General features: G+C 37.4%; 3 protein-coding genes across 3 annotated transcripts; all 3 read left to right on the top strand.

The window, feature by feature from the left end:
- Positions 1-2,444: 2,444 nt before the first annotated feature.
- GCK72_023891 (uncharacterized protein) lies at positions 2,445-5,799 on the top strand (the record flags this gene model as incomplete). The annotated part of the gene is made up of 14 exons (XM_053735611.1): positions 2,445-2,569; positions 2,645-2,723; positions 2,914-3,033; positions 3,082-3,144; positions 3,452-3,574; positions 3,633-3,784; positions 4,091-4,231; positions 4,276-4,482; positions 4,527-4,654; positions 4,704-4,774; positions 4,825-4,983; positions 5,031-5,125; positions 5,174-5,277; positions 5,654-5,799. 14 exons carry the CDS (start codon positions 2,445-2,447, stop codon positions 5,797-5,799), a joined length of 1,713 nt encoding a protein of 570 aa, XP_053579177.1.
- Positions 5,800-8,044: 2,245 nt separating this feature from the next.
- GCK72_023892 (uncharacterized protein) lies at positions 8,045-8,730 on the top strand (the record flags this gene model as incomplete). The annotated part of the gene is made up of 3 exons (XM_003109544.2): positions 8,045-8,179; positions 8,409-8,542; positions 8,592-8,730. 3 exons carry the CDS (start codon positions 8,045-8,047, stop codon positions 8,728-8,730), a joined length of 408 nt encoding a protein of 135 aa, XP_003109592.1.
- Positions 8,731-14,213: 5,483 nt separating this feature from the next.
- Positions 14,214-18,860, top strand: GCK72_023893 (uncharacterized protein; the record flags this gene model as incomplete). Its single annotated transcript, XM_003109741.2, has 12 exons — positions 14,214-14,409; positions 14,999-15,122; positions 16,607-16,710; positions 16,835-16,946; positions 17,025-17,208; positions 17,256-17,386; positions 17,593-17,699; positions 17,787-17,854; positions 17,903-18,026; positions 18,076-18,349; positions 18,393-18,669; positions 18,720-18,860. The coding sequence occupies 12 exons, from the start codon at positions 14,214-14,216 to the stop codon at positions 18,858-18,860; spliced, it is 1,842 nt and encodes a 613-aa protein (XP_003109789.1).
- Between the last annotated feature and the right edge of the window lie 4,685 nt (positions 18,861-23,545).

The raw sequence follows: 23,545 nt of genomic DNA on the forward strand, positions 1-23,545 counted from the left end.
ACATACTATCTCTCCAGTTTACTTACTACATATAAGAGTACAGCGGTCATCGGATCGGTAATGTGGGAACCAGCTTGCTTACCCACCATAACACCGAGGATAATGCACATTTAGATACCGGATAGAATAGAAAAGAAGAGGAAGACCTCCCTATTCGATGTTTATACTCGTGGGTAATGAATCAACAGAATGAAAATGTGAAGTGAGCGATGGAAAAGAAGGGTAATGAGTGATGTGACAGGCACAATCATCTTCCGCGCGTTGGATGCGCATATTACAAAAATGCACCAGATGTGATGAGAAAGCCCTTTATTGTTTTGCACTTATAAAAGTGAGAAATGAACAAAATATCACTTTGGTGACTCTAGTGGAAAGCTTTCAGTTTTGGGTTTCTTCCCTCAAAAAAACGTTTGTGTTTTCCATTGGAGACTAACTTCTTGAATTAGCTTTGGTATTATACGTTAACTTTCCAATGCATATCTAACGACAAACATGAGTGATACTGAGCACTTTGCTGGAAACATGAAAATACATATCTTTCAAAGGAGAAAACAACAAAAAATGTAGGATGAAATCACCATGTCAACATTCAAGCAGATGTAATTACGCCCAATTTGTTTTCATTACTTATGCACCTTTTCTCTCTTTTTTCGTCTTAAGAGCAGATGTTTCGGCTATTGGCCAATCACGCAGAAAGGGACATGTCTTTCTTTTTCAAGGACACAACAACATTTTCAAAACACAATGCAACATACAACAACAAAAAAAAACACCGGACTAGTTTAGAAAGATCGATGAGACACAGCGAGCAAAAAGGGCATGGGAGGTCTTAGAATAGCTCATCATTCTTCGGCACATGATTATTTCTTCCCATCTTTTTCTTTTATATTTCCTTGAAGCTAGAATCAATAGACGGAGAAGAAATGGTTGGTTGCGCGAGTTGTTTTTACGAGCTGAAGGTAGTAGAAGCAGAGAAAGGATAATGAAATCGACACTGGTCGATTGGAGCAAAAACTAAGGGTATGAGAGAGAAAGGGGAAGGGGAAAGAAGAAAAAAAGCACCAGAGAAGAGCAGAAGAGAAAGAATTTCTGTTGACAAACAAACATTTCAGAGAAAGTAATGAAAAGAAGTCATTATGAGAATTAATTATTGAAATGAAATAGGGAAAGTGAATGTATTAGAAGGTTTTAAAAATTACCAGAAAGTTCTGAGAAACTGCTGAAAAAACACAATGAGTTCTTTGAACTTTTTCTTAAAATACATTCTTTTCTGAGCGTTGTTTCCGTTATCAAATTCATAAAAATCGAAAATTCCTGGATGATAGATTTAGTCTGCTTTTTTATTTCTGCAAAACAAAAATTTCTCGATTATCGTATGAAAAACTGTTTTCCGGAACAGAAAATAGTCTGAGTCATGTTTCGCGTATAGGTTTCTCGAATCAGGAAGCAAGATAGTCTGAGTAAAAAAACTGATGAATCTTGCCACCCATTTCACTCTCTCTCTCATTCAAATGTACTTCATCCTTTTATTTTTCGCGGGCATTTCTATAGAAAATCTTTTCTTGTTTTTAAATCTTTATTGCTTTTGTCTAGTATTGAAAAGCTTGCAATGAACATTTGAGTGAATTCTAATACTAAAAAAATAATGTTCAATTTATCTGTTATCAAGCTTCAAATAACACAAATTTAACTTTTTGGCCATGTCCCTTCCCCTCAAGCAGTCTTCCCGCCTGTTTGTCGCTTGGTTTACTTGCATGTAACCGACCTTCGCCTCTACTCTCTAATGTGCTTCCGTGGCGCAATAGGCAGCGCGTTCGGCTGTTAACCGAAAGGTTGGTGGTTCGAGCCCACCCGGGAGCGAAACTTTTTTGATTTGAAAATTAAATAGAAAAGACGAAGAAACATGAGGAAATAGAGATCCGTGGTCCGTTCGGATGTGAGTACGTTTGCCGTTTTGTTACACATTGATCCGTCACCCGTCAAAGTGTCCGCACTTTATGAACCCTCTCCTGTTTCTTCACTTTGCCTCACATCATTTGTAAAGCCGTATAAAAAATTGAGAAAAAAGTGTTTGGCTACATTTTTAATAAATTGTTCTTGGCTCCGATGATGGTGACAAGGGAATGGAATTGCAAAAAAAAAAAAATGGAGGCGGAAAACATTACAAAACCAAGGGTGGTCACACACAATTGAAAAGCAAAGATTTATATTGTGCAGCTTTTGCGTGAGCCCCCAACTATACCTCTATTGAGCCCTGTCTTAACTTTTTCTGTTTTAATCCTCTCTAACTCCACTTTTCAGTTTCAACGACATTTTCTTTTAAAGTATCCTAATACATTAGTTCTTCGATAAAACTAATCTCATCTCGTGATATAATTTCTTGAAAATTTTCATATCTTTAGTTTGATATCAGTTTTTTAAAACATTAGTTGTTTTGTTTCAGAATGCTATTCACCGACTACATTCTTCTGTTCTCATGCATGATAGGCATATCTTTGTACGGGTTGTACAAAATTCGAAAGTCTCGAAAAAAGGAACAAACTGCCCGCGAGGCAATGGTCGGATCTGAGTAAGTGATAAACAGTGATACTAAACATGTTTCAATTAATTTGAAAAACTTTTCAAAACCAAAAAAAAATTTCAGTATATCGGTACCGAGCGCTACTCTAGCCATGTGTTCCGGATTTATTTCCTCCATCTCAGTGCTAGGATTCCCAGCAGAGGTAAGAAAAGCGGGTAACATAAAAAGAAAAAGCGATTCAATTGAATCTCACAATGGCTAATGACACTTCTTGGTGCCGACCCATCTGTTGAATATTTGATTAGACTAATACATTCAGTTAATTGATGAGCATGTGTAACCTTGAGAATAGTCAAAATAAGAGGGTTCAAAAACATGGATGAAGTTTTCAGGTTTACTATCAGGGAGGAATGATGCTATGGTATGCTCCGATGTACTTCATATCGTTTCCACTCGTGGCTTACGTGTTCCTTCCTGTTTTGTACAAGTTGAAACTTACAACTATCTATGAGGTATTTGTATCCTTGTCTGAAAATAGTGTTCAAGACTGAATGTTTTAGTATTTCGAAAGAAGATTCAATTACAACTGCCGGTTTGTCACAACTCTTCTCTTTTGTGTGCAGGTGAGAATACGTTTTTTTAAGTGTCTTGAAAGTTCAAATTTTTTCGATTATTGGCATTGATCGTTCCCGAACAAATCTTGCTTTTGAAAATATGGATTATCATTTTTGGGAGATCGCTTACAATTGCCCTCTGACATGAATTTTATTTCAAACAATTCTATCCGATGTTCGATGTTTGAAAACACAAACTTCGCATACTCAGATAATTTGTGTTGAATAAGAGATGAAAGAAAAGAAGGCATTTTACACAAACTAAAAGATGTATAGTCTATTCTGTATGTTCGACTTGTTACATTTTCATTTTTAGATGATGTTATACAACTCTGTTGCATTATATGCTCCGTCTCTTGCTATTGCTACAATCACCAAAATTCCCATCACCATTTCAATTCTTATTACTGCAATTCTGTCAGCAGTTTACATAAGTGTTGTAAGTCAGATATTATTAGCATAAATGCGAAGATAATAATATTCATCACAATTTTCAGGGAGGTGCAAAAGCGGGAATCCATACGTCCGCTATCCAAATGGCACTTATAATCTTCACAATGGCGTTTATCGTTTCCATGTCTATTCACCAAATGGGTTGGAGAGACATTCTCGATAGTATCACAACTGGCAAAAGATTGATTCTAAATGAGTATGTCCCTTATATCTGAGTGAGAGATAGATAAAAATGTCTAGATAAAAAAATAAGATGAGATGTGTTTTCAAATCTTTTTCTCCCGGATGCAAATCCCGACAAGCTAAGAAACTAATCGGATAAATTGAGCGACCTATTGACGCAAACTCGTCTAGCACACTCCCTCTAGTTTTTTTTTCTGATTTTTATGCAATGATCCAATGTGAAGATTGAAAAAAACTGCAAGCTGACTTACATCACTTTTATGGGCGATAGCTCAAAAATGCTGAGAAGCCATTTGAGAAATGAAAAAAAGATTTATAGCTTCCGGATCAATCCGACAATTCGTCACTCAGTTTGGTCGTTAGTGATTGGAGGAACAGGAAACATACTGTCGTTGTTCGGAGCCAACCAACTGAGTGTGCAAAGATGTTTGGCCATGCCTTCACTAGAAAAGGCTCAAAAGTAAATTATCAAGTACCAACATATCAATTAAACTTTTTTTTTAGAGTTCTTTTGTGGACAATTGGTTGCAACTCAGTGATCTTATTTTTGTACGTGTCGGTCGGTTTCTCAATGTTCGCCTTCTACAAAGATTGTCATCCAACAATAGGAAACGCCAATGAATTGTTGCCTCAATTTGTGATTGATGTTATTTCTACTACCCCCGGATCAGTTGGACTTTTCGCTGCGGCAGTTTATAGCGCTGGAATCAGGTATGACATCACGAAAGATTGGAGTTGTATCAGTTGTTTTACAGTACGCTGTCTGCGTCTTTCACTGCTGTATCTTCAATTCTGATAAATGACGTTTGGAATGTGTTCAGAAAACACAAAAAACAAGCACCTCTGAATAGTGCAGATGTCCACAAAGCAATGAGAATTCTGCGTGAGTTTTGTTGCTCAAGATACAACAACGCTGAAAATGTAATTTACAGCAATATTCCTCTCTTTCATTTCTATATTTGTAGCTATGCTGTGTAGTATGCTGCAAGGAATCATTTTGCAGGTAATCTCATCTGTTCTTCATTTATTTTTGATACCAATTCCTCCTTTCAGGTGTCTTTCATTGTCTTTGGTGCAGGTGGTGGACCAGTTCTTGGTTCTTTTGTGATTGGCTTATTCCTTCCTCGAGTCAAAGGAGTAGCTGCTTTTATTGGTCTTCTTGCCTCAATAGTTGCTTGTTTTTCTATTTCAATTGGAAGTGTACTAGTAAAGGTATGCAAACTTAATAAAAATGAAATCAAAATGAGTGTTCATTGCAGGTAAAACCAGTGCAACTAGAACTCGGTCAGTGTGGAAACTCAACGATGTCATTCTATGACGACTCACACATTGGAGAAGTTACTTCAACCCCACTGTAATACATTTCTAATCTGATTATGAGAAATTAATGCTATTTTTCCAGAGCTTATGGGTTTGACCGCATTTTTGCCGTCTCCTATCAGTACTACAGCGTTATCGGTATAGTAACAAATGTTTTCGTCGCATACATCACGCAATTGTTTATTGGTAAGTTGTGAAATAAAGTGAAAAAGAAAGAATGAACTCCAGCTCCGAGTAAGTGGTTTCAAGTGTTCAGGAGATTTTCTTAATATTTGAGGTCATTTGATCTGATAGAGAATTAATATATCCTCATTTTAGAACAAATCCTTCTTGACATTCATTATGACGCCTTTTCCATTCTCCCCACAAGGAAGTAGAACACTATTTGCCAACTAGATCATAAGCCTCACGAACATACAAGTTTTCAGCTGTCTGTATGACCAGAATCCGTTCATTTATGCGAAAACAGCTTGCCCCACCCTTTCTAGGTGCTCCATTGTAGGCGGAGTCGGAACAAAACTAACCCGTTAGAAATCATGATTTGATGCGTTCTTTATTTCAGATGTGTGCTCACCGATAAGAAATCACTCTGAAATTTGCCTTGAATTGGTGTCACCCCTGTTTGCCTCTTCTGCTCCTCATACCACTCATCATGACCCGGAACCGGAGCAGCATAACTGCACGCAACATGAGACTCTCCCTTGCTGAAGCACATCATATTTGATTTGTTTCCGTTTTTTTTCGTGTTTAGGCTAAAAAACACGGGTGGAAAATGATCATTCCTCATCTTTCTCCGCGTGTATATGTGCTCCTTTTTCAGTTTCCATATTTCTTCTTTCTTTTAATTTATTCAAAGATAACAATGAAACCAGGACATCCGATGATGTTGCTCATATTCTTTGACCTTGTTCTTCTTTATTTCATCTCACAAAAAGCTTTTGAGAAGCTATGAAGATTCACGTATGAGTCTCAATATACAAGAAAAGGGAAACCTAGAAAAGGTTTGATATATCAAGCTAATTAGTTCTCCGTTAGAGAAGCAGCTGGCAAAAAAACAGAAAATGGGAAGAGAATCGCAGTTCTACTAGCTTTCCCTGACCGTTTTCCTGTTTAATTCCTTTTTAAACCAAGTCCACCCACACAAAGGAATTAGTTCTCGCAATTCATTTTGTTCATTTTCTTTGTTCTCTGATAGTTTTTCTCGATTCTTCGAAACATCTCTACCTGTAAAGATCATTTGGGAATTCTCATTAAATCGTCACAAGCTGAACATAAATATCTGTCAGTCTGGACCAGCTGTTTTGGTATGTTCCTATGATTCAGTTTGAATACAATTTTCATATTCTGACGTATAAGTCATTTCTTTTTCTTTTTCTTCAGAAATACATACAAATTGAACTGATTCTCTTGATACTTTAGTATGGAAAACTCGAGTCTCTAGTATTTAGGAATGTTTCTAGGTGTCAGATTACAAAGTTCATCCGAGTTAGTTCATCGCCTTTTTGCATTTTCAAACTAATGTTTTCAAATTATTATGTAGTTGTTATTAGTGGTATGATTCCTGAAATAGCATATTGAATATATAACTTGCACTAAAATGAACACGTGATGTGATTCAACAACAATTGAAGACGTGACGATGACACCTCATCATACTTCTGGAGCTATGAGGTGTCCTTTTAGCATTTTGGTAATAAAATCGGATAAAATCTTAGTAATCCCATGTACTTTTTGGATTTCAATGTGAACTTTTAACAAATTGGATCCGGAACAAATATATGTCATCACTACCTTGCACTTTTATCTGGTTCTGTCCTCTTTTTCTTCAAAAATTAGAGTAGTCTGGATGGAAGACTCAAAATGTCCTATGATACAACAGAAACTATTATTTGACGTGATTCGAAATTTCATACTTTTCTTCAAAACCCACTCGAGACTTTTCTCGACTTTTTCACATAATCCATTCTTAGTTTCGTATAAACATCATGAGTATAATCCGAAGTCTGAAGAACAAAATGATGAATCTGATTCCTTACAGAGTTAGCGAGAGCCAGACGTTTTTTCTATCCGTGCCGAGAAGCTAAAGCCCAGAAAAAGACATGTTTGAAATACAACCTTTTCGGCAAACATCATCTATTATTCGCCAAACGACTACACTCTGATCTTTTTCTTGGCCAACCTAAGAAAATGTGGTCCCGTTATTTCGATTTTTCAGTTTCCATCATCATTTTCCAGACACGTATTCCATTTTTTGCTGATCTTAAATTTATATGATGTCGTGAGCTAAACTCACCACCCGGTGATTAATGTTCGCTTCGAATTGTCATGAATAAAAAATGGTGGTTTCGGTTTATCGTGAAGCGGTGGATATCTTCCAGATGATCTGTCATTTATCGTGTCTCAAGGTGTATGTGGTGTATGTTCTTGTTTATGCCTCCCTCTTTCATTTCTCAAAAGAGTTTATCAGATTTTTCTGCGATTATCACGATGTGCCCATCGTTTTTCATTTCTATATTTACACCTTCTTCTGTCAATGTCAACATTTTTTCTTTTATCAGTCGATTGGTAATCAGATTGCTGGAGAGCACAGGGTTGACTCGAAACGAATCGAAATAAAATGTAATGAAATGTAACGTAATGACTCCGCTATCACTGAAACATATGACTTTTTCGTGTTGATGTTGCCTGTTGCATTCCGGTTTTCTTTGATTTTTTCTCTCCGTGCAGTGATCTGCTCGTTGACCAACTTGTTGCGTAGACTGACATTTCTCGGGTATTTTTTTTGTTTCTTCATGCTATCATCTTCCTCCTACACTCTTCAAATCTCTTTATATTCTTTTTTGTGACCTTATAAACTAACACGATTATACACACCCACATCTTCAAGAGGAACATGTATAATTAAGATTCATCAGTATACTTCTTTTCAGCTCATTCAAACACACACACACAAATGGCTGAGCTAGATCAACATCTTCCCACTACATCGACCTTCCATCGACCCACCATGGAGGAGGCCGTTGTGAAAATGAAGAGGATTCAACGCTTCACGAGACAATTCTCAATTTTTGTTCATTGTGAAGATGAGGTGAGCCGGATATTTTATAGTGTTATGCTTGTTTCAATTTTTTGAAAAATTGATGTGCCAACAACTATTGAAGGTTTTCAAAACTGTGAATTTCATCTAGGTTTAACACGTTTTTACATTTCCAATCTTGCTCGGTGATCACTTGTGAATCTAATTAAACTGACCGACCAGAACACTTGATAACCATATTAATACTGAAACTATTTCGCAAATCGATTTTGTTATCCAGAATGGCAAGAAAATACTCTCGTCCAAGACTGAGAAACCAGCAGCACCAAAAAAAGATGAGAACAATGAAGACCGTCTGTTCAAGTACCCGGGAGACTTGCGAGCAGTGAAACGCAAAAGAAACCCAACTACTCCGTGAGTCATCATTGCATTCCAATATTTTTTCTCATCTTAATTGTTTCAGATCTGTCAAGAATGTCAGTATCGGGGCCAAACGAAAAATGATGGAGCATCAAAAATCAATCCGTGAGGCAGACTCAGAGGGACCACCAGAGATCGCAAAAGAAGATAACGATAAAGAAAAAGAAGAAGAAGAGAAATAATAAAAAATCAAGTGGCATCAAGTTCGACGAAACAAGAATTTTGCATATGTAATTGATAACCCCTAATGATTTGTAAATATTAATATCATCTGTTTGTAAGCTATCGTAGTTATTTTTGAATGTATGGCAGTATGAACGCAACCTCGCAGTATCTTTTCTTCCAAGCCTATGAATAAATTTTGCTGCTTCTATCAATTTGAATTTAGATTGAACAAAAAATGACGTTTCAGATGAATTTATGTGTTTGCATCTATTACCATTAGTAAGTGGGAGTTTCAAATCCACTGAACACTCTAAACCTGCATGATTCTAAAAATCGTGATACGGCACAGCAACATACATCTATTTTCGCTGGATTTTTGAAACGTTTAAAATAATTTTTAAACTCATAAATTTAAGGTTTTTATGTTTTGCATTGAAACATACCAAAATCGTTGAGTGTTCTGAACCACAAGAATAATTTAGATGCATTCTTTTATAAAAACTAGTCAAAGTTGCTCAATTATTTCCAAGTGGAATCCAGAACATGCATACCCGAATTTTGATCATGGCAAAGAATAAGAAAGATGACACACCAGAACTTGACCGCAGGGACCCATTCAAACTTCTAATCTATCAATCTGTGTGACTCAACTGTCTCTTCTATTGCTTTTCACTCGTTTGACAAAAGTATATATATCAGATTGCAAGAAGCATTGTAACTCTCAATACCACAATAATAAAAAAGATGCACATTTTGTGATTCATCTGGTTCACATTTCATTCAACTTTTTATTCTTCAACAATGGATAATAAAATCAGTGTGTGCGCGTATGTGTGGGAGAATATTGGATCAGTGAAAACGTTTGTGAGGTGTATTAGCTTATGTTTAGAACCAAGCTGCTACTCTTGAGACCAAGTTTTGAATTGAGATCTATCAATCATTTTTAACATTTTGTTATGTACCAGGACCAGCAAAACATGTGTTTTCGTCATTATCTTCTTCTTCTTCTTCTACCCATTTCTTTTCAATCTTATCTTCCCATCACTGTGATTTATTTCGTCATTATCACCTACTCTCGATACAAGATATATTGTACCCATTCAGTTTGTTTTCCGTGTCTCCAAAAACCTTTTTATTTTTCATTCCGTAGACAAACACACTAAAAGATACCCCTTGGGGCATTATCTTCCCCCAATTACGTGTTTCTTTTTCTTCCTATGGAACCTTTTTCTAACATTTTTATAGCCGACAACATGTGTTGTCCAGCTTTTCTTGTGTTTTTTGTTCTGACAGGAAAAAGTCAAATAGGAATGCAACATTTAGCCAGTGGTGCTCTCTTCATTCTGTTCTTTTGATTCAGTAAATCATTCTAGAAGTGATGTTCACTTCGCAGTTTAATCCTCTTTAATGACTCTGAAATTGTGCTGATCATTCTTCTTTTCCTATTTCAGAGCGTTCAGATAATTTTTTGTAATTGTAATACAGTTAACTAAAGGGGTCTGTTGGGAAGTCAAAGTTTAAAAATTGAAGTTATGAAATGAAAGTATGAAATCCAACATTGTATTTGGATTTTTGTCAATTTTCTGAAAATCCAATAACCTGTTTGCCCCTTTCTTTGTCGAGCAAGGTTTTCTGAACTTTTTTGATCCTGTTGTTTTCAATGAAAATTTGTGAAAAGTACTCATATGTGCAACCATAGACATAAATACAACTTATTACTTCAAAAAAGAAATAGTGATTCTTAAAGCTACATTTTTTTCCGACCTGATGTTCAATTCTTTTGCAAGTAGAGATCTGGCTGTTTTCATTTTTAGGGACCAAAACAGCTACGCTAGGTTCTCAAAACCTATGTCGACCCAATTTTTTTTGTGATAAAAAGCCTGTTATTGTTTTTAACATCAATTCCATAACAATCCATTTGTTCTGAGTTTGGGAAGAGGGCTCTAGATGAACTCATTTGTCATCTTATCTGATTTTCAAACCAACTCTTGCAGAGTTTGGACCAATGCTTCAGAAGCTGCAAGTCTAGTGATTGATTATGGTAGTGAATACTGGCTTGCAATTTGTTGAGTGATCACTTTTGAATCCTTTCGGGTATTTCTCAAGTTTAGAACAATTCTTTGAGAAATTTGAGTTCATAAGTGAGAACATAACGTTGAAATCGGTTTTCACCTTTCATCACTGATCTAGGAAAGGTTCTAGAATTACGCATCTAATCTATTTCAAAAGCAAACTTTTGCACATTTGAACTGTTTTGAATGTGATCGAAATCCTCCTGTATGATTTCAATGTCATCAAACTGTTCTCACATTAATTAACTTTGCTCAATTAACCTTTGTTTAATTTTAGAAGATCAAAGCTAATGTCTAGACACCCAACATGTTGACCTTCCTTTTTACAATACATTTCACAACACTGTCCATATGGCTGTCTAGACACTTTTATAAATGAAAAACAGTGCATATTACACTTTCTTTTTTTTTCGGAAAAGTATTTTGAGAGCCTTCCGCTAAAAAGAAGCATTCCTCAGTCTGCATCTGTTCTTTTGATAAAACAAAATGGCAACCAATCCGATATTCCCGAGGGTATATGCCGTGTACATCCCAAGAAAAGAAGATATATCTGAAGAAACTTCATTTCAAGTATGAGTAAGACATTCTATACCGATTTGTAAGGAAAGTCTTATTGAAGAGAAGTGACCGAAGAGATGGCTTTGAGATGTTCTTTGTTTTAGTGTTAGTTTGTTCAACGCTTTTAGTTTTACTTAAACGGTGAATTTGTTCAAGGTTGAATATGTTTCCAATGCTATAATAACTTCTAAGTACAGTAAACAAACACAGTTTCTCAAAAAGCTGTTATCGTTCTTTCGAGGTTAACGTAGATTTTGAGATTTTCGTGGAATGCTCTTGAAAACGTATATAAAAAGATCGAAACCTTTCAAAATTGGCAATTGGTCAGAGGGTGTTTAGAACAACTCTTGAGCTCAATCTTTGTTCTCACCGTTCGGTTTGCACTCATTTTTTTCTACGTGCAAAGTAACACGATGAGTGGTTCTTCTCTCACTTTTTTTCCGCGTCGCGCAATACAATCATTTTGTTTATCCTTGAGTACGAGCCAGTCGCAATCCGCTACTCACCTCCTCATTTAACGTACTCTCTTTTGTATCGGTGCAGCAGCTACTACTGCAGAAAGGGAAAGAGAGAAAACGCGTCATTTCTCTCTGTCCCTTTTTCTCTCTCTCCCTCTCTCTCTCTCTCTATCTTTTCTTATGTCCGTCCTCTTTCGCCCCCCACACCCGTCCCTCAACTACGACGGCCACCCAAAACGATGTCCACATTGGTCACTTTGTGCGCCAAGTATATCGATTTGCATGAAAACATGATGGACCTTCCCTTTGCACTTTTTAATGTCTGCGTCTCCAAGGTACAGTCTTTGTGACTGAATGACCAGTGCATGTGTATATTGCGCGTATGCTAATTATGAGAAGGCCGGTGCGCGGCTTGCTTCTTTGTTTGTATCTCTTTCATATTCGCTTTTTTCTCTTTCTTCCGCTTATTCATTTTCTCATGTTTCTCTTTTTGAAGTGACAACGTCTGATTTTAATTTCTTTTGATAGCCTGTCACTTTCTCGTCACTTTCTGGTTTTTTAATAACATAATTTCTCATTTTTGTCGTGTATTCTTTTAGTTTCTTGCAATTTTAGTGTGATTAAAAATAGTTATAGTTGAACAGTTTTCCTTATTCATTGGGTAGACTCTAAAATAGTGTATCAAATTTGGTGTACTTCAGTGAGCATAAATGCGTTCAGTTCTCCAGCATTATTTGATTGGGATTCAAATTGTTTTAGTGAAACATCACACAATATTAGTTTTCCTTTGACCCTTAGGATTCTATGTTTTAACAAGTAAAGTTTCTCTTTTTCTTTGAACATGGCCATCGTGTTTTTTCCTCCTTTTGCCTGTCTACTCATCTTCAAAGTTCCAATTTTTTCTCGTTCTCTTTCCCAATAGAGAAGCATCTAGAAAACAAAAGTATTCAACATAACTTCATTGAAAAGTGTTCTTCGTTTTTCTCTCTTTTTCTGTTTTCCAGTAGTTTCTTGTTGATAAGGTGGATGTGAGGGGTGGCCAGAAAGTCAGAGAGTTTTTCACTTTTTTTCGTCTTTTTTCTTTCTCACGCTGAATTTTTCATCATTTTCACCATTTCTTTCAGGCAAAGAATTTAGGAAAAAACCAAAAACCATCCGTGACGAGCGAGTTGTTTCCTTTCCCATATTTAATTTCACAAAAAATGAATCGAGAATACGAAGCGTCTCGGATTATATATCTTTCCCCTCACATTCGTTTTCTTTTTCTTTTTCAGAGTACACTTCGAATGGAAATGATGAACCTTAAAAATGTTCATTCATCTAGGAAGATTCTTCCAATATTTCATTATGATTCTTACTCTTCTCTTACTTCTTCACTCTTTTCCATCCTCCCGCATTCATTAGTTATCTGCCTCTTCTCACTGCTCTTTGCCCTTCTTCAGGGTCACCTTTTCTCCCATCTCTTTCTTTACATCCAAGTTAACGACCTCCCATTTTTCGTTGCCGTTCTTCTGTTTTTCTTCTACAAAGTCGTTAGTTTTCACAACCTTATCATTAACGAACGTAACCAGAGCATGCAGACACACCGTCTTTCGTGTCAGTCGGTAGTTATAGCTTTTTCACGAACATCAGTTTCTGCTCTTTTGAACAAAAATCCTTTTTTGTTGATTTTTTAAGTCAAATTATTGATGAAATTGTTTTCAGGCGTAATGTCTGTGACTCACGTGTCAACGCCCTCAATACCGTTTTTAGAATGTAACCACTGTCCCACCACTTGACCAAATTCCGCAATATATCTAAACTGACTTATTCCGTAGTTTTCATTTTGGTAGTTGAGAGATTCCCTTTGATTAAATTATCAGACATTCCAAAATTGACAGTTTTGTTTTTGGATTTGAACATCTGTGTACTCAAAAACCTTAAAACCATTGGTAATCCTATCTTCCTATTTTCGTTTTCCTCACTATGTTTTTCACAGGTTTTCTTTCAATAAGAACTTTGAACAAACAATGAAACAAATGTTAGAAATTATTCTTTTGTCACTTTTTGTTTTTTCTCCTTTCACGCATTCCAGTATCTGTTTCTGTTTCTTGACGCTCTTTTTCTCTTCAATTCTTCCTTTTCTCTCACCCTTCAAATATCTTTTATCTTCTGTTCTTTTTGTTTCCGTTTCTTGTCTGCATTGAAACAAAAATCGGCTACACACCTTACTCACAATGCCCTCCAAAAATTGTTCACATTTTTTCCAATTTTCACCCCGATATCACTCTTCTATTTGGTTTATTGCCTGGGTGTGCTACCAGCAAGTGTCACCTTGACTCCGCCTATTTTATTTCTCACTTGACCGATGTTAACCACGCCTCATTTTGCACCTATCTTGTCGATTTATTCTTGGATTATTCCTCGTCTTCGATGGTACCTCCACTATATTCAATGACCGTCAACTCGTTTTCAGACAGAAAACTGGCGGGCAGAAGTTGCTCACAGAGCAGCTCCTTGGCGACAGTCGTGGAGAATCTGCCTCTTTCCTACAATACAGACACAAAAAGTCTGGACAGGACGCCATCTTTGGGATGTCAAGGAACGGAATCACCTTCAACTACACAAGGTCAGTTTTGATTTTTGATGGAGATAGGGGTTGTTATCTAGAATGCACTATAAAAACAAGGAAGCGCTGAGTGGGGAGGTCAAAACATTTGTTCGATAACAAAAAATGTTTTGAATTACTGAAGTGTTTTTGTCATAGCTGTAAGAGTAATGTTCATTTCTGATTTGAAGATGTTATTTGAGAAATGACCTTCCAATTCCTGGTTCTAAAATTAGCCATGTCTTCAATGTTTACATGTCAGAAAATTAAAAAATGAGGTTTTTATTCACGTGAAGGTCCATTTAGAAAAATAGACTAATGGTTTTAAAAAGTAATGATTTAAAAAAAACCAAAAAGATATTTGCCGCCAGCAGGGGTCGAACCTGCGACCTTGGGCTTATTAGACCCACGCTCTAACCGACTGAGCTATGGCGGCCACACTTCCCTCCTAGTGTTGTTGCGTACAAAGAGTAGACTTATCAGACAAATTCTCGTTATCAAGGCAGCGAAACAAATGTGCGTTTCTCTCCCGAAGTTTTCTAACCCGGCGACACGGCACATAACGTCGAGGCATCACATTACCCTAAATTGTATTTTTGTTCTGTTACAGAAACCAAATTCCGTCGAGGTCACATTCGTCGCAGCTCATATGAATCGGCGCAAATCCAATTGAACTTTGCCCGACGGATTACAACGGCCAATGGAACACCGGCTCTGGCGCCGTCAGCCGCTAAGTGAGTCTTTTTTTTTGTTGTTATTTTCAGTCATTTTCAGTCATTTTCTTGTTCCTTGTCTGCTATTGCTGTTGTTCATTGCTCCAACACTAATAGGATTTTTCGGGCATGGGGGTTCTGGTTGAAATATGTCTGTTGGGTTTTAAATGACCATAGAATAAACTAACTGAGTTTATATTAGAACTCTCCCAAGGAAAGTAGGCGGCTAGGATGAAGAGGACTTGATGTTCGTGCCGTTCTGATATAATTCCAAGGGCAAATGTAAACAAAGGGGTTACCTCCCTCAACCCCGTGCGATTTTCCCGGCGTCTTGTGAGTTTTCAAGTACTATCACGTTTTTCGGTTCGGCACAACTGACTCCTTGTGATTGATTATTTGAAAAATATTATAAACATTGGGAAAATGCTGATCGAAGAAAAATAAGTAGGAAAACTGGATGAGAGGAAAATAAGAAGCTGAAAAACAATAATCTAGAGTGTTGTTTTGGGAAGACATGCACACTTTAATGAATACGTCTCGGAGCAGTAAAGCTTCTGTTTTCAATCGAAAGATATGTTTTCGAGTAGTCTTTTGAAAATCGTATAAGTCTTGCAGTAATCTAGGAAAACGTATTTTGTCAATAGTTATTCTAATAGAATGCACCTGTTATCTCTGAAACTGATCAATTCCGTTGAAAACTTTTATGTAGTTTTTCTCTTCATGTTTACCCATTTTAACAAATAGACTTTATGAGTGAAAACTTACTACTTCCTCCTACCGAGATTCCTTCTTTTGTCTATTTTCAAAGATTCAAGTTTAAAGAACTATCCTAAGAACTGTTTATCCAAAGAACTACAAGGATATAAAAAGGAATATGACCGATGCGCAGTGAAAGACAGCAAAAAAGAAACGATGGGGATGCGTGAAACCAGTTGTGTCTGTCCATTTCGATTTCATTGATTTGTCCTTTTCAAACTTACGTGTGTTCTTTTTTTTGGAATCGTCAAAACACACAAATTTTGAAATATTGAACCCTGTCAGCTAAGCATCAACACGTAATTATTCTATCTGCCACCGCACACTCCTATTTTGTTTTGTTTTTTATTCCAGAAATGTTCGCTCATAACACATTTCTGTCTAGCAAAAGACTTGAATCGTTTGTAGCGGGTTCTATTGCCGTCTAGGTCTCTTCCGTTTAGTTTTTTCTCCGATTTTCAAGAACAAACACAGACGAAAATTGATTGAAGAATGGAAACTAAATGAGAGAAAAAGAACGAAGACCAATAGGTGATGGATACTTTGGACTAACTCGTAAAACCCCTGGCAACCCATTGTTCCTCTCTTATACTCTCTTCTTTTTACGTTTTCTATTCTCTCAATTTCCTATCGATTTGTGTTTAGTTCCAAACCAGCAGTAGCCTACGATTGATATACATCTGCTTCGTGTAAAACCAAACATCATTAGCCAAATCTATGCATTCCTCATGTTTTCTTGTTTTTTGCAGATGTCTCGATGAACCACTGTGCTCACTGAATATCAACACACGAGCAGATTGTTCTTCTAGTTCTAGCGAGCAGGACCAATACGATTCCGGAATCGGGTGTACAGGTGAGTCACTTATTCAAGTTTTGTTATTTTATAACATCCTGTCCCATGATCTCTTCCCAAAATATATGCACATTCATATTCATATTTCCTGTCCATTCTTTTTCATTCATGATGGAAAATTCAGAAAGCGACTCGAAACGCTCCTCACTAGATCGTCGAAGTGAATTATCGGACTTTGACGAGCCACCACCGAAACCGGAAACATCTTCCAAGTCTCGATTCTTCAATTTCCCCAAGTAAGTTTGCGATGTTATCACAATGCGCCATCTCGATTGCGCATTGACCTACAAACACACAACAAGCAATCTTTTCAGGAACTTTTTCTCTCGAAACAAAGAGGAAAAGCAGGGGTGGAAGATGTTTGGAAGCCGGAATAAACCTTCTGGTGTGATGGCAACGACTGGATTGATTCTGGAAGGAAGGCCTAGTGGGTTACCGTCAAAATCAGCAGATGAAGCAGCACAGCACAAGCAAATGTATTTGGATATTTTAGAACAGGTGAGAAAAATTTTGGTGACTTCAGAAATTATATTATATTCATTTAGGCAAAAAAGAAAGAGCAGCGAGCTGAAAAGGAAAGGCTGCAGGCGAAAGCAGAACAAAAACGTTTAGAAGAACAAGCTGCTTCACACTGCCGTGTTTGGATGGAGCAGATACTACCGAAATGGGAAGAAATGTAAGTTTAAAACAAGACAAAAAAAGGAAAAAAAGTTCGGTGCCTCATGCTGGAATCGAACCAGCGACCTTCTGTTTACTAGACAGACGCTCTGCCACTGAGCCAATGAGGCGCATGAGAGAGGAGTAGGGCGAGTGGTTGACGAAGGCGCGAGAAGGGCGCAAGAGATAGAGTCTTTTCTCCTTTTCAATATTGCTTTGTTGCAGGAAAGATTCCAAGCGATGTCGTGAATTATGGTGGCAAGGAGTCCCTGCGAAAGTAAGAGGAGAATTGTGGTCTTTGACAATTGGCAATGAGATTGAGATAACAAGAGGTGAGAGAATATAAAATGAAGTGTAAAGTTATTCCAAGCGATTATATAATTCATCATTTCATGTCATTTAAAATTGATTCCGTTTAGAACTCTATGATGGATTGATGGAACAAGCTGAAGAGAAAATAGCAAAGCAGCTTGCTGAACAACAAAAGGTAGGGGATCCAAAAAAGTTTCGTGTTTGCTATAATTTATATTATCAGAACTCGGTAGATCGAAAAGAAACTTCAGTCACTCAAATTCATCTGGATGCAACGAGGACTTTCACATCCCTTGGAATGTTTCAAAAGGACGGACCATACTACGACCACCTACTCAAGCTCTTAAGTAAGAAATTATTTTTATAGACAATTTATTAATTATCAAATTGTTCCAGGTGCCTATGCGATTCTTCGGCCGGATATCGGATATGTGCAGTCAATGACGTTTATAGCTGCAGTACTGCTTATCCAAATGGAGCCTTATCCCGCATTCATCTCATTTGCTAACCTATTGGATAGACCATTGCAATCAGCGTTTTTTGGTCTAAAACAACCGCAGATGACTGAGTACTTCATAGCCTATGATAGATACTTAGAGCAGGAACTCCCGGCTCTCCATCAACATTTAGACAAGCTTGATGTCCGACCGGACCTCTATCTCATTGAATGGTAAGTATCCAGAAAATCCAAAAACTTTTATTATTTATTTCAGGACTTTTGCCATGTACGCCAAATCACTGCCACTCGATGTGACCTGTCGTATCTGGGATGTCTACTTCCGAGATGGAGAGGAGTTCCTGTTCAAGGCAGCGCTTGGGATTCTGAGAATGTATGAACCTAAACTGCTAACAATGGATTTCGATGACTGCGTGGAGTTCCTGACACGTCTACCGGATACTCTTACTGGTGCTGAACTATTCCGCAATATTGAACCATTCATGAGGCCGTACAATGGCGAGTCATCCCGTTCAAAAAAACGTTTTTCACAGGTCAGAATTGTTTGTAGGATTTTGAAAAACAATGACGTTTGAATTTTCAGATCTTTCAAGAAATTGATGAACGCGTCAATCCTGGAGGAACAACTGCCAGAACCCAAATCACTCATAATGTTCAAGAGCTCAAAATGAGCAAGTCGCTAAGTGGATTCATTAAGGATCTGCTGTCATCACCAAATCATTAATACATATTTTTGAGCTCTATGAGCTTTGTTTTAGTTTTTCAATTGTTATTCAGTTTATTGCCTTACACTAAACTTGCCCTATGAGTACTTTCTTAATTTATATGGTAGCATTTTTATGATTTGCATTCCCCCTTCAAAAGTTTTCTGTCTATCCGCATCCGCATAATTCACTTATTGGTTTCATAATAAGCGCTCTCAATATATCTTGATTAAACATGCATTTTTCCCGCCACTTTCAAATTGCTCCGAATCAACCGTGCCTTACAATTCAGTTGTCCTCTAACCATGCAAACCTTATCTTTTTCTTTGCCATTTTCTTCATGTCGAATCGTACCGTACCGTTTACTAAGCAAGCGTTCCCACATGACACTTTTCTGTATCATCCCCCCACTTATTATTCGGTGATTATCCAATTATACAGCGAAAACAAATTGTACTTCTGTTATGAAAAAGCTGCCTTGCTTCTTTTCTGTAATATAAATGTTTGAGACATTTCTTGGTTTCATGACATCTTCCCATGTGCTTTTGTGGGATTACAGATGACTGATGAGGGCGGTCATTCGGTGTGGCAAAAAGCAAAAACAACGGTGAGGGGACCAACGACTCCATCTTCTCGACTGTCATCATCCTCATCAGTTTTGGTTTTGTCGGCAATTTGTCATCTGTTTATGGTATGGGTTACGCAACCAGCCGTCTGTTCCAGATTTCAAGTGGTCGATCATTCCTTCCGAGAGCGAGCATCTCCTCGCGTGTTCAGTTCTCTTGGACAAAATAGAGAAGCTGCCAACGCCCATAAACATCATTTGTCATTTATTGTACCCATCAATTGGTGCGCATTCTTTTCCGGTCTCCGGAGGCAATCCAATCCGTATGGCGTTCGAAATCAAGACGTTTAGAAATAATTAGTCGCATCGTCTTTTTTTCGCAAGACTGCGCAGAGAGTGTGCGGTAAAGTTAGTGCAATTTAGATTAGCTAGATTCTCAACAATAATGCGTTTCCTATAATCAAATTAATTTTTGTTTAAAGATTCTTCTCAGATTTTGATTTTTGATTAAAAATTATACTTTTAATCCTCTCAACTCTGAAATTTGTCGTTTTGTCTAAATACGTTCATTTTGTACAAATATTGGTTTTTGGAACATCATCATCTAATCTTGTGTACTTGTTCCATGTCTTCCTTTTTCAATGTGCATATTTATCGGTGCACTCTCTTCTTCCTACATCCTTGTTGGTCCGTCAGAGAGTGAACTTCTGGTGTATGACGTAGTGCGAAGATGCGCACTGTGCATTAGGTAAGCTTGGTTAGGTGGGCGTATCGTATGTCCGGATGGTCCGTCGTCTGCTGCCCGTTGCGCAACAGTTCACCTCTCCCTCACACGCGTCGTCTCGAGTGTCAATTTCCTCTCAGTTTACTTGTATATCGTATATTGTATCTTGTTGAGGAGTCATTTATAATACTAATCGATTTTTGTAAGGTCTCTATTGCTTTACTGCTCAAATACTCAAAAATCTGCTCAAAAATCAGATATCATACGGAAACTCAAACCACCACGGATAAAATCTAATTTTGCAAATTTTGAAAATTCTCACAGGTTGTCTGTGTGAATAAAATTTGAATTGTGTCGTGTCTAATTTCTCACATTCATGAAACATTAATGAGCACTGTGAACAGGTCGTGCAACAGTTTTCAAAAAATTTTTCTACCTCTAGGCTGCTTTTTGTACGATGAGTTTTCCAATTGTCAAATGAGGTATTCCATTAATTGAGTCCATTCTCCCTTGTATTACAAAAATATCTCCGAGTCTTGCCTATTACTGTTCGAAAAGCCACCAGTCGTCTGACCGGAATTAATGACCTTTTGTTTTCTTGTCCTTCGACCACCTAGCTCGCTTGTACCCGTGCACTGAGTAATTGCCATTGATATGTCACCACACGATTTCTTGTACCTTCCGAAATCCTCTCTTCTTTTTCTTTTTTCTGCTTATTTTTCTATATTACTCTTTATCATTGTTTTAGAATCCAATTCGTAAAGCTCTCTCCAATTACCAAATTCTTATTATGTTTGCAAAGTGTGTGTACAAACATTTATGCATACATATTCCCAAGAAAAGATATTTATACATCCGTATGTCTTTCCCCGTAATGATTGAAACTCGATCGTAATTGAGCCGAGCCTCACGCGGAGTTCTCACGTGTATTTATTTCCATTCTTGGCTATTCCAAGTGAAAGTTTTATAAAACATAACATTCAGGTACACGATATGTATGTACCAAATTAGATATACTTTTCCTGTTTTTGCAACATTTCTCTCAATAAGTGACTCTCATTGTGGGAACTGTTGAGCATACTGTTGGTCAATTGCTCCATTCAGTATGAACTGTCACTCCTGTTAGGAATCCGTAATACCATGCATTTATTGTATTCCCATTGTCCACTAATTATTGGTTTCGATAAGTAACAAAAGATCAAGAAAACGTCATCAGGTACTCTTCCAAGTCAAAATAAATTCTATCTTTCAGTTTAGTTCCGTCACAAACATTTCAACTTATTCTGCATTTTCTTCAATGTACCTATAGATATAAAGAGTCTCGGTGGCTCGTTAAACACTGGAAGTGTTTCCATGTGCCACCCGTCTCACCACAAAATCGCACTTCTCAAGGATCAAGTCATCTTATGTATTACAAAGATACTGCATTTTTCACGAGCAGCTTAGCTAGTCTACCTTTTGCTCGTTGCACTAAAAACAATATATCTTTGTCAGCATCGCCTGAAACAAAACCAAACCTACCAATTTGACTAGTACTGAAATAAATACACACCTAGGTTTCTTTGTTTTTGAGATGTTTTTATATCCTTTTTTTCAATAGAAACAGCGATCCCTCAGATGGGATAGTGTGTTCTCTGTTTGTTACACAAAATGTGCTTATAACCAACATAAGTGCATACATTCTAGAAATCGAATTGAAACTCGGAACTTATATGCAACCACCTAATAATAAAAGTGCCGAGTTTTTATGTTGCAACTTACTTTTATTTCGATTACAGGCTAGACTCCGATGCGTTACAAAGCTACTAAACTTCATCTTCTCCTTTTTCCTCCCACCGCTCCTTTTTCGCTTCCTCTTTTCTTTATATATCTCTCCCGGGGATGGCCATTGTCGAAACAAAACTCAATCGCCGCCCCTTGCCTTCACCCTCTTCGTTTCTTCGAAGACGTCGACATCGTTGTCGTTCTCCTTCGCCAACTTCTACTATTTTATTCAAATTCAGGATGCGGCCCACTTGTTGGCCTACGCATTGCTTATGAAGAAATTGCGACAATCGAGACAAGAGCCGGACACGAACTTGTAATTAGCCGTGGTTTCTTAGTTTCCTGCAAGAGTTTCTCGAAACCTTTATTGTTTTGTTTTTCATTCCTCCATTCCTACAAATTGGCGTACTTTCGTTTCAGGACCACTTGTCTCTCAGTTTCTAGCACCATTGGGTGAATTACTGCTTGTTTATCAAGCTGTGATTCTTCCCATTCACACATCGTTTGGAACATTTGGTTGAAGGGAAAGAGAGTTGCGTAATCACCGCCTTCTTCTTGCAACCACGTTCTTCATCCTGACATTTGTCCTATGATTTCCGATTATGTCCATTGTTTGGGTTTTAGGCTTTCAATTTGAAACATTCGCCTATGATCAGATTCTGAAGAAAGTTAGAAGTTTTCAAGCTTATTTTTGCGTATCCACTTTTGAGTGAGACCCCCTCCGTTTCTTGTTTATCTCTTTTTTTCAATTACTCATTTTGTTTGAAACGTTTGAAATGTTTCACGTTAATCTGCCCATGAGAACTACCCTGCATTTCTTTTTTTCTTCTCATCCTTCTCTTTTCACTTTTTTTCTCAAATTGAATTGACCTCCATTCCTCTTGATGAAATTTTTCATACTGATGTGAGAAGTTCTCATAAAGAACGATTATAAAATATTCATAACGGATTTCTTATTCGTTATTCTAAGAAAGAACTACTACCCATCCCACTCCTTTTCCATTATTCTTCTCATTACCAATGTTCTTATTAGAGTTGTTTACTCTTTCAGAAACAATGGTAAACAAAAATAGCTTCTGTTTTTTTTCTTCCAATGGTTTTCCTTCAATTTCAACTTCTTTTTTTTCGAATTTCGGACAAGCTCTGCATCGAATGTGAATGTGCTCATTGCTGGTTTTTAGTACCGAATCCACAGGGGACGCATACATATGTCATTTATCCTAAAACGCCTACGTCGCACACGACTTCTATCAAAACTTTGCGCTGCCGTGGAACACATTCTAAATCTCTTTCTACAATTCTCACGCTGACCTATGGATTTTACGGAGTTTAGTGGTGTTTCGACGCTTCGAAAAGAGTTTTCCCACCGCCGCCACCAACAACCACAATAAGATAGTAAACGTTAATGCAAATCAACTACGAGGCGTGAACAAGAGTGTAGAGTACTCGCTGTGTCCGTCGAAAACTGACAGGACGTGAGCACGGGAATGAAGAAGTGCTGGTGTTCCGTGCTGGTGGAGGAGCTTACTCTCATAATTACAACAGGCTCTCGCTTTGTCGAGCAGGAGCCTGAGGGGGCCCGATCAGCAGAGATAGAATGGTTCGTGAGTCAGTTGTCGATGCCTCCGCATTCTATCTACTCCTCTATGACC

The sequence above is a fragment of the Caenorhabditis remanei genome, chromosome X (assembly GCF_010183535.1).
Source record: "Caenorhabditis remanei strain PX506 chromosome X, whole genome shotgun sequence".
In the NCBI taxonomy this organism is placed as follows: domain Eukaryota; kingdom Metazoa; phylum Nematoda; class Chromadorea; order Rhabditida; family Rhabditidae; genus Caenorhabditis; species Caenorhabditis remanei.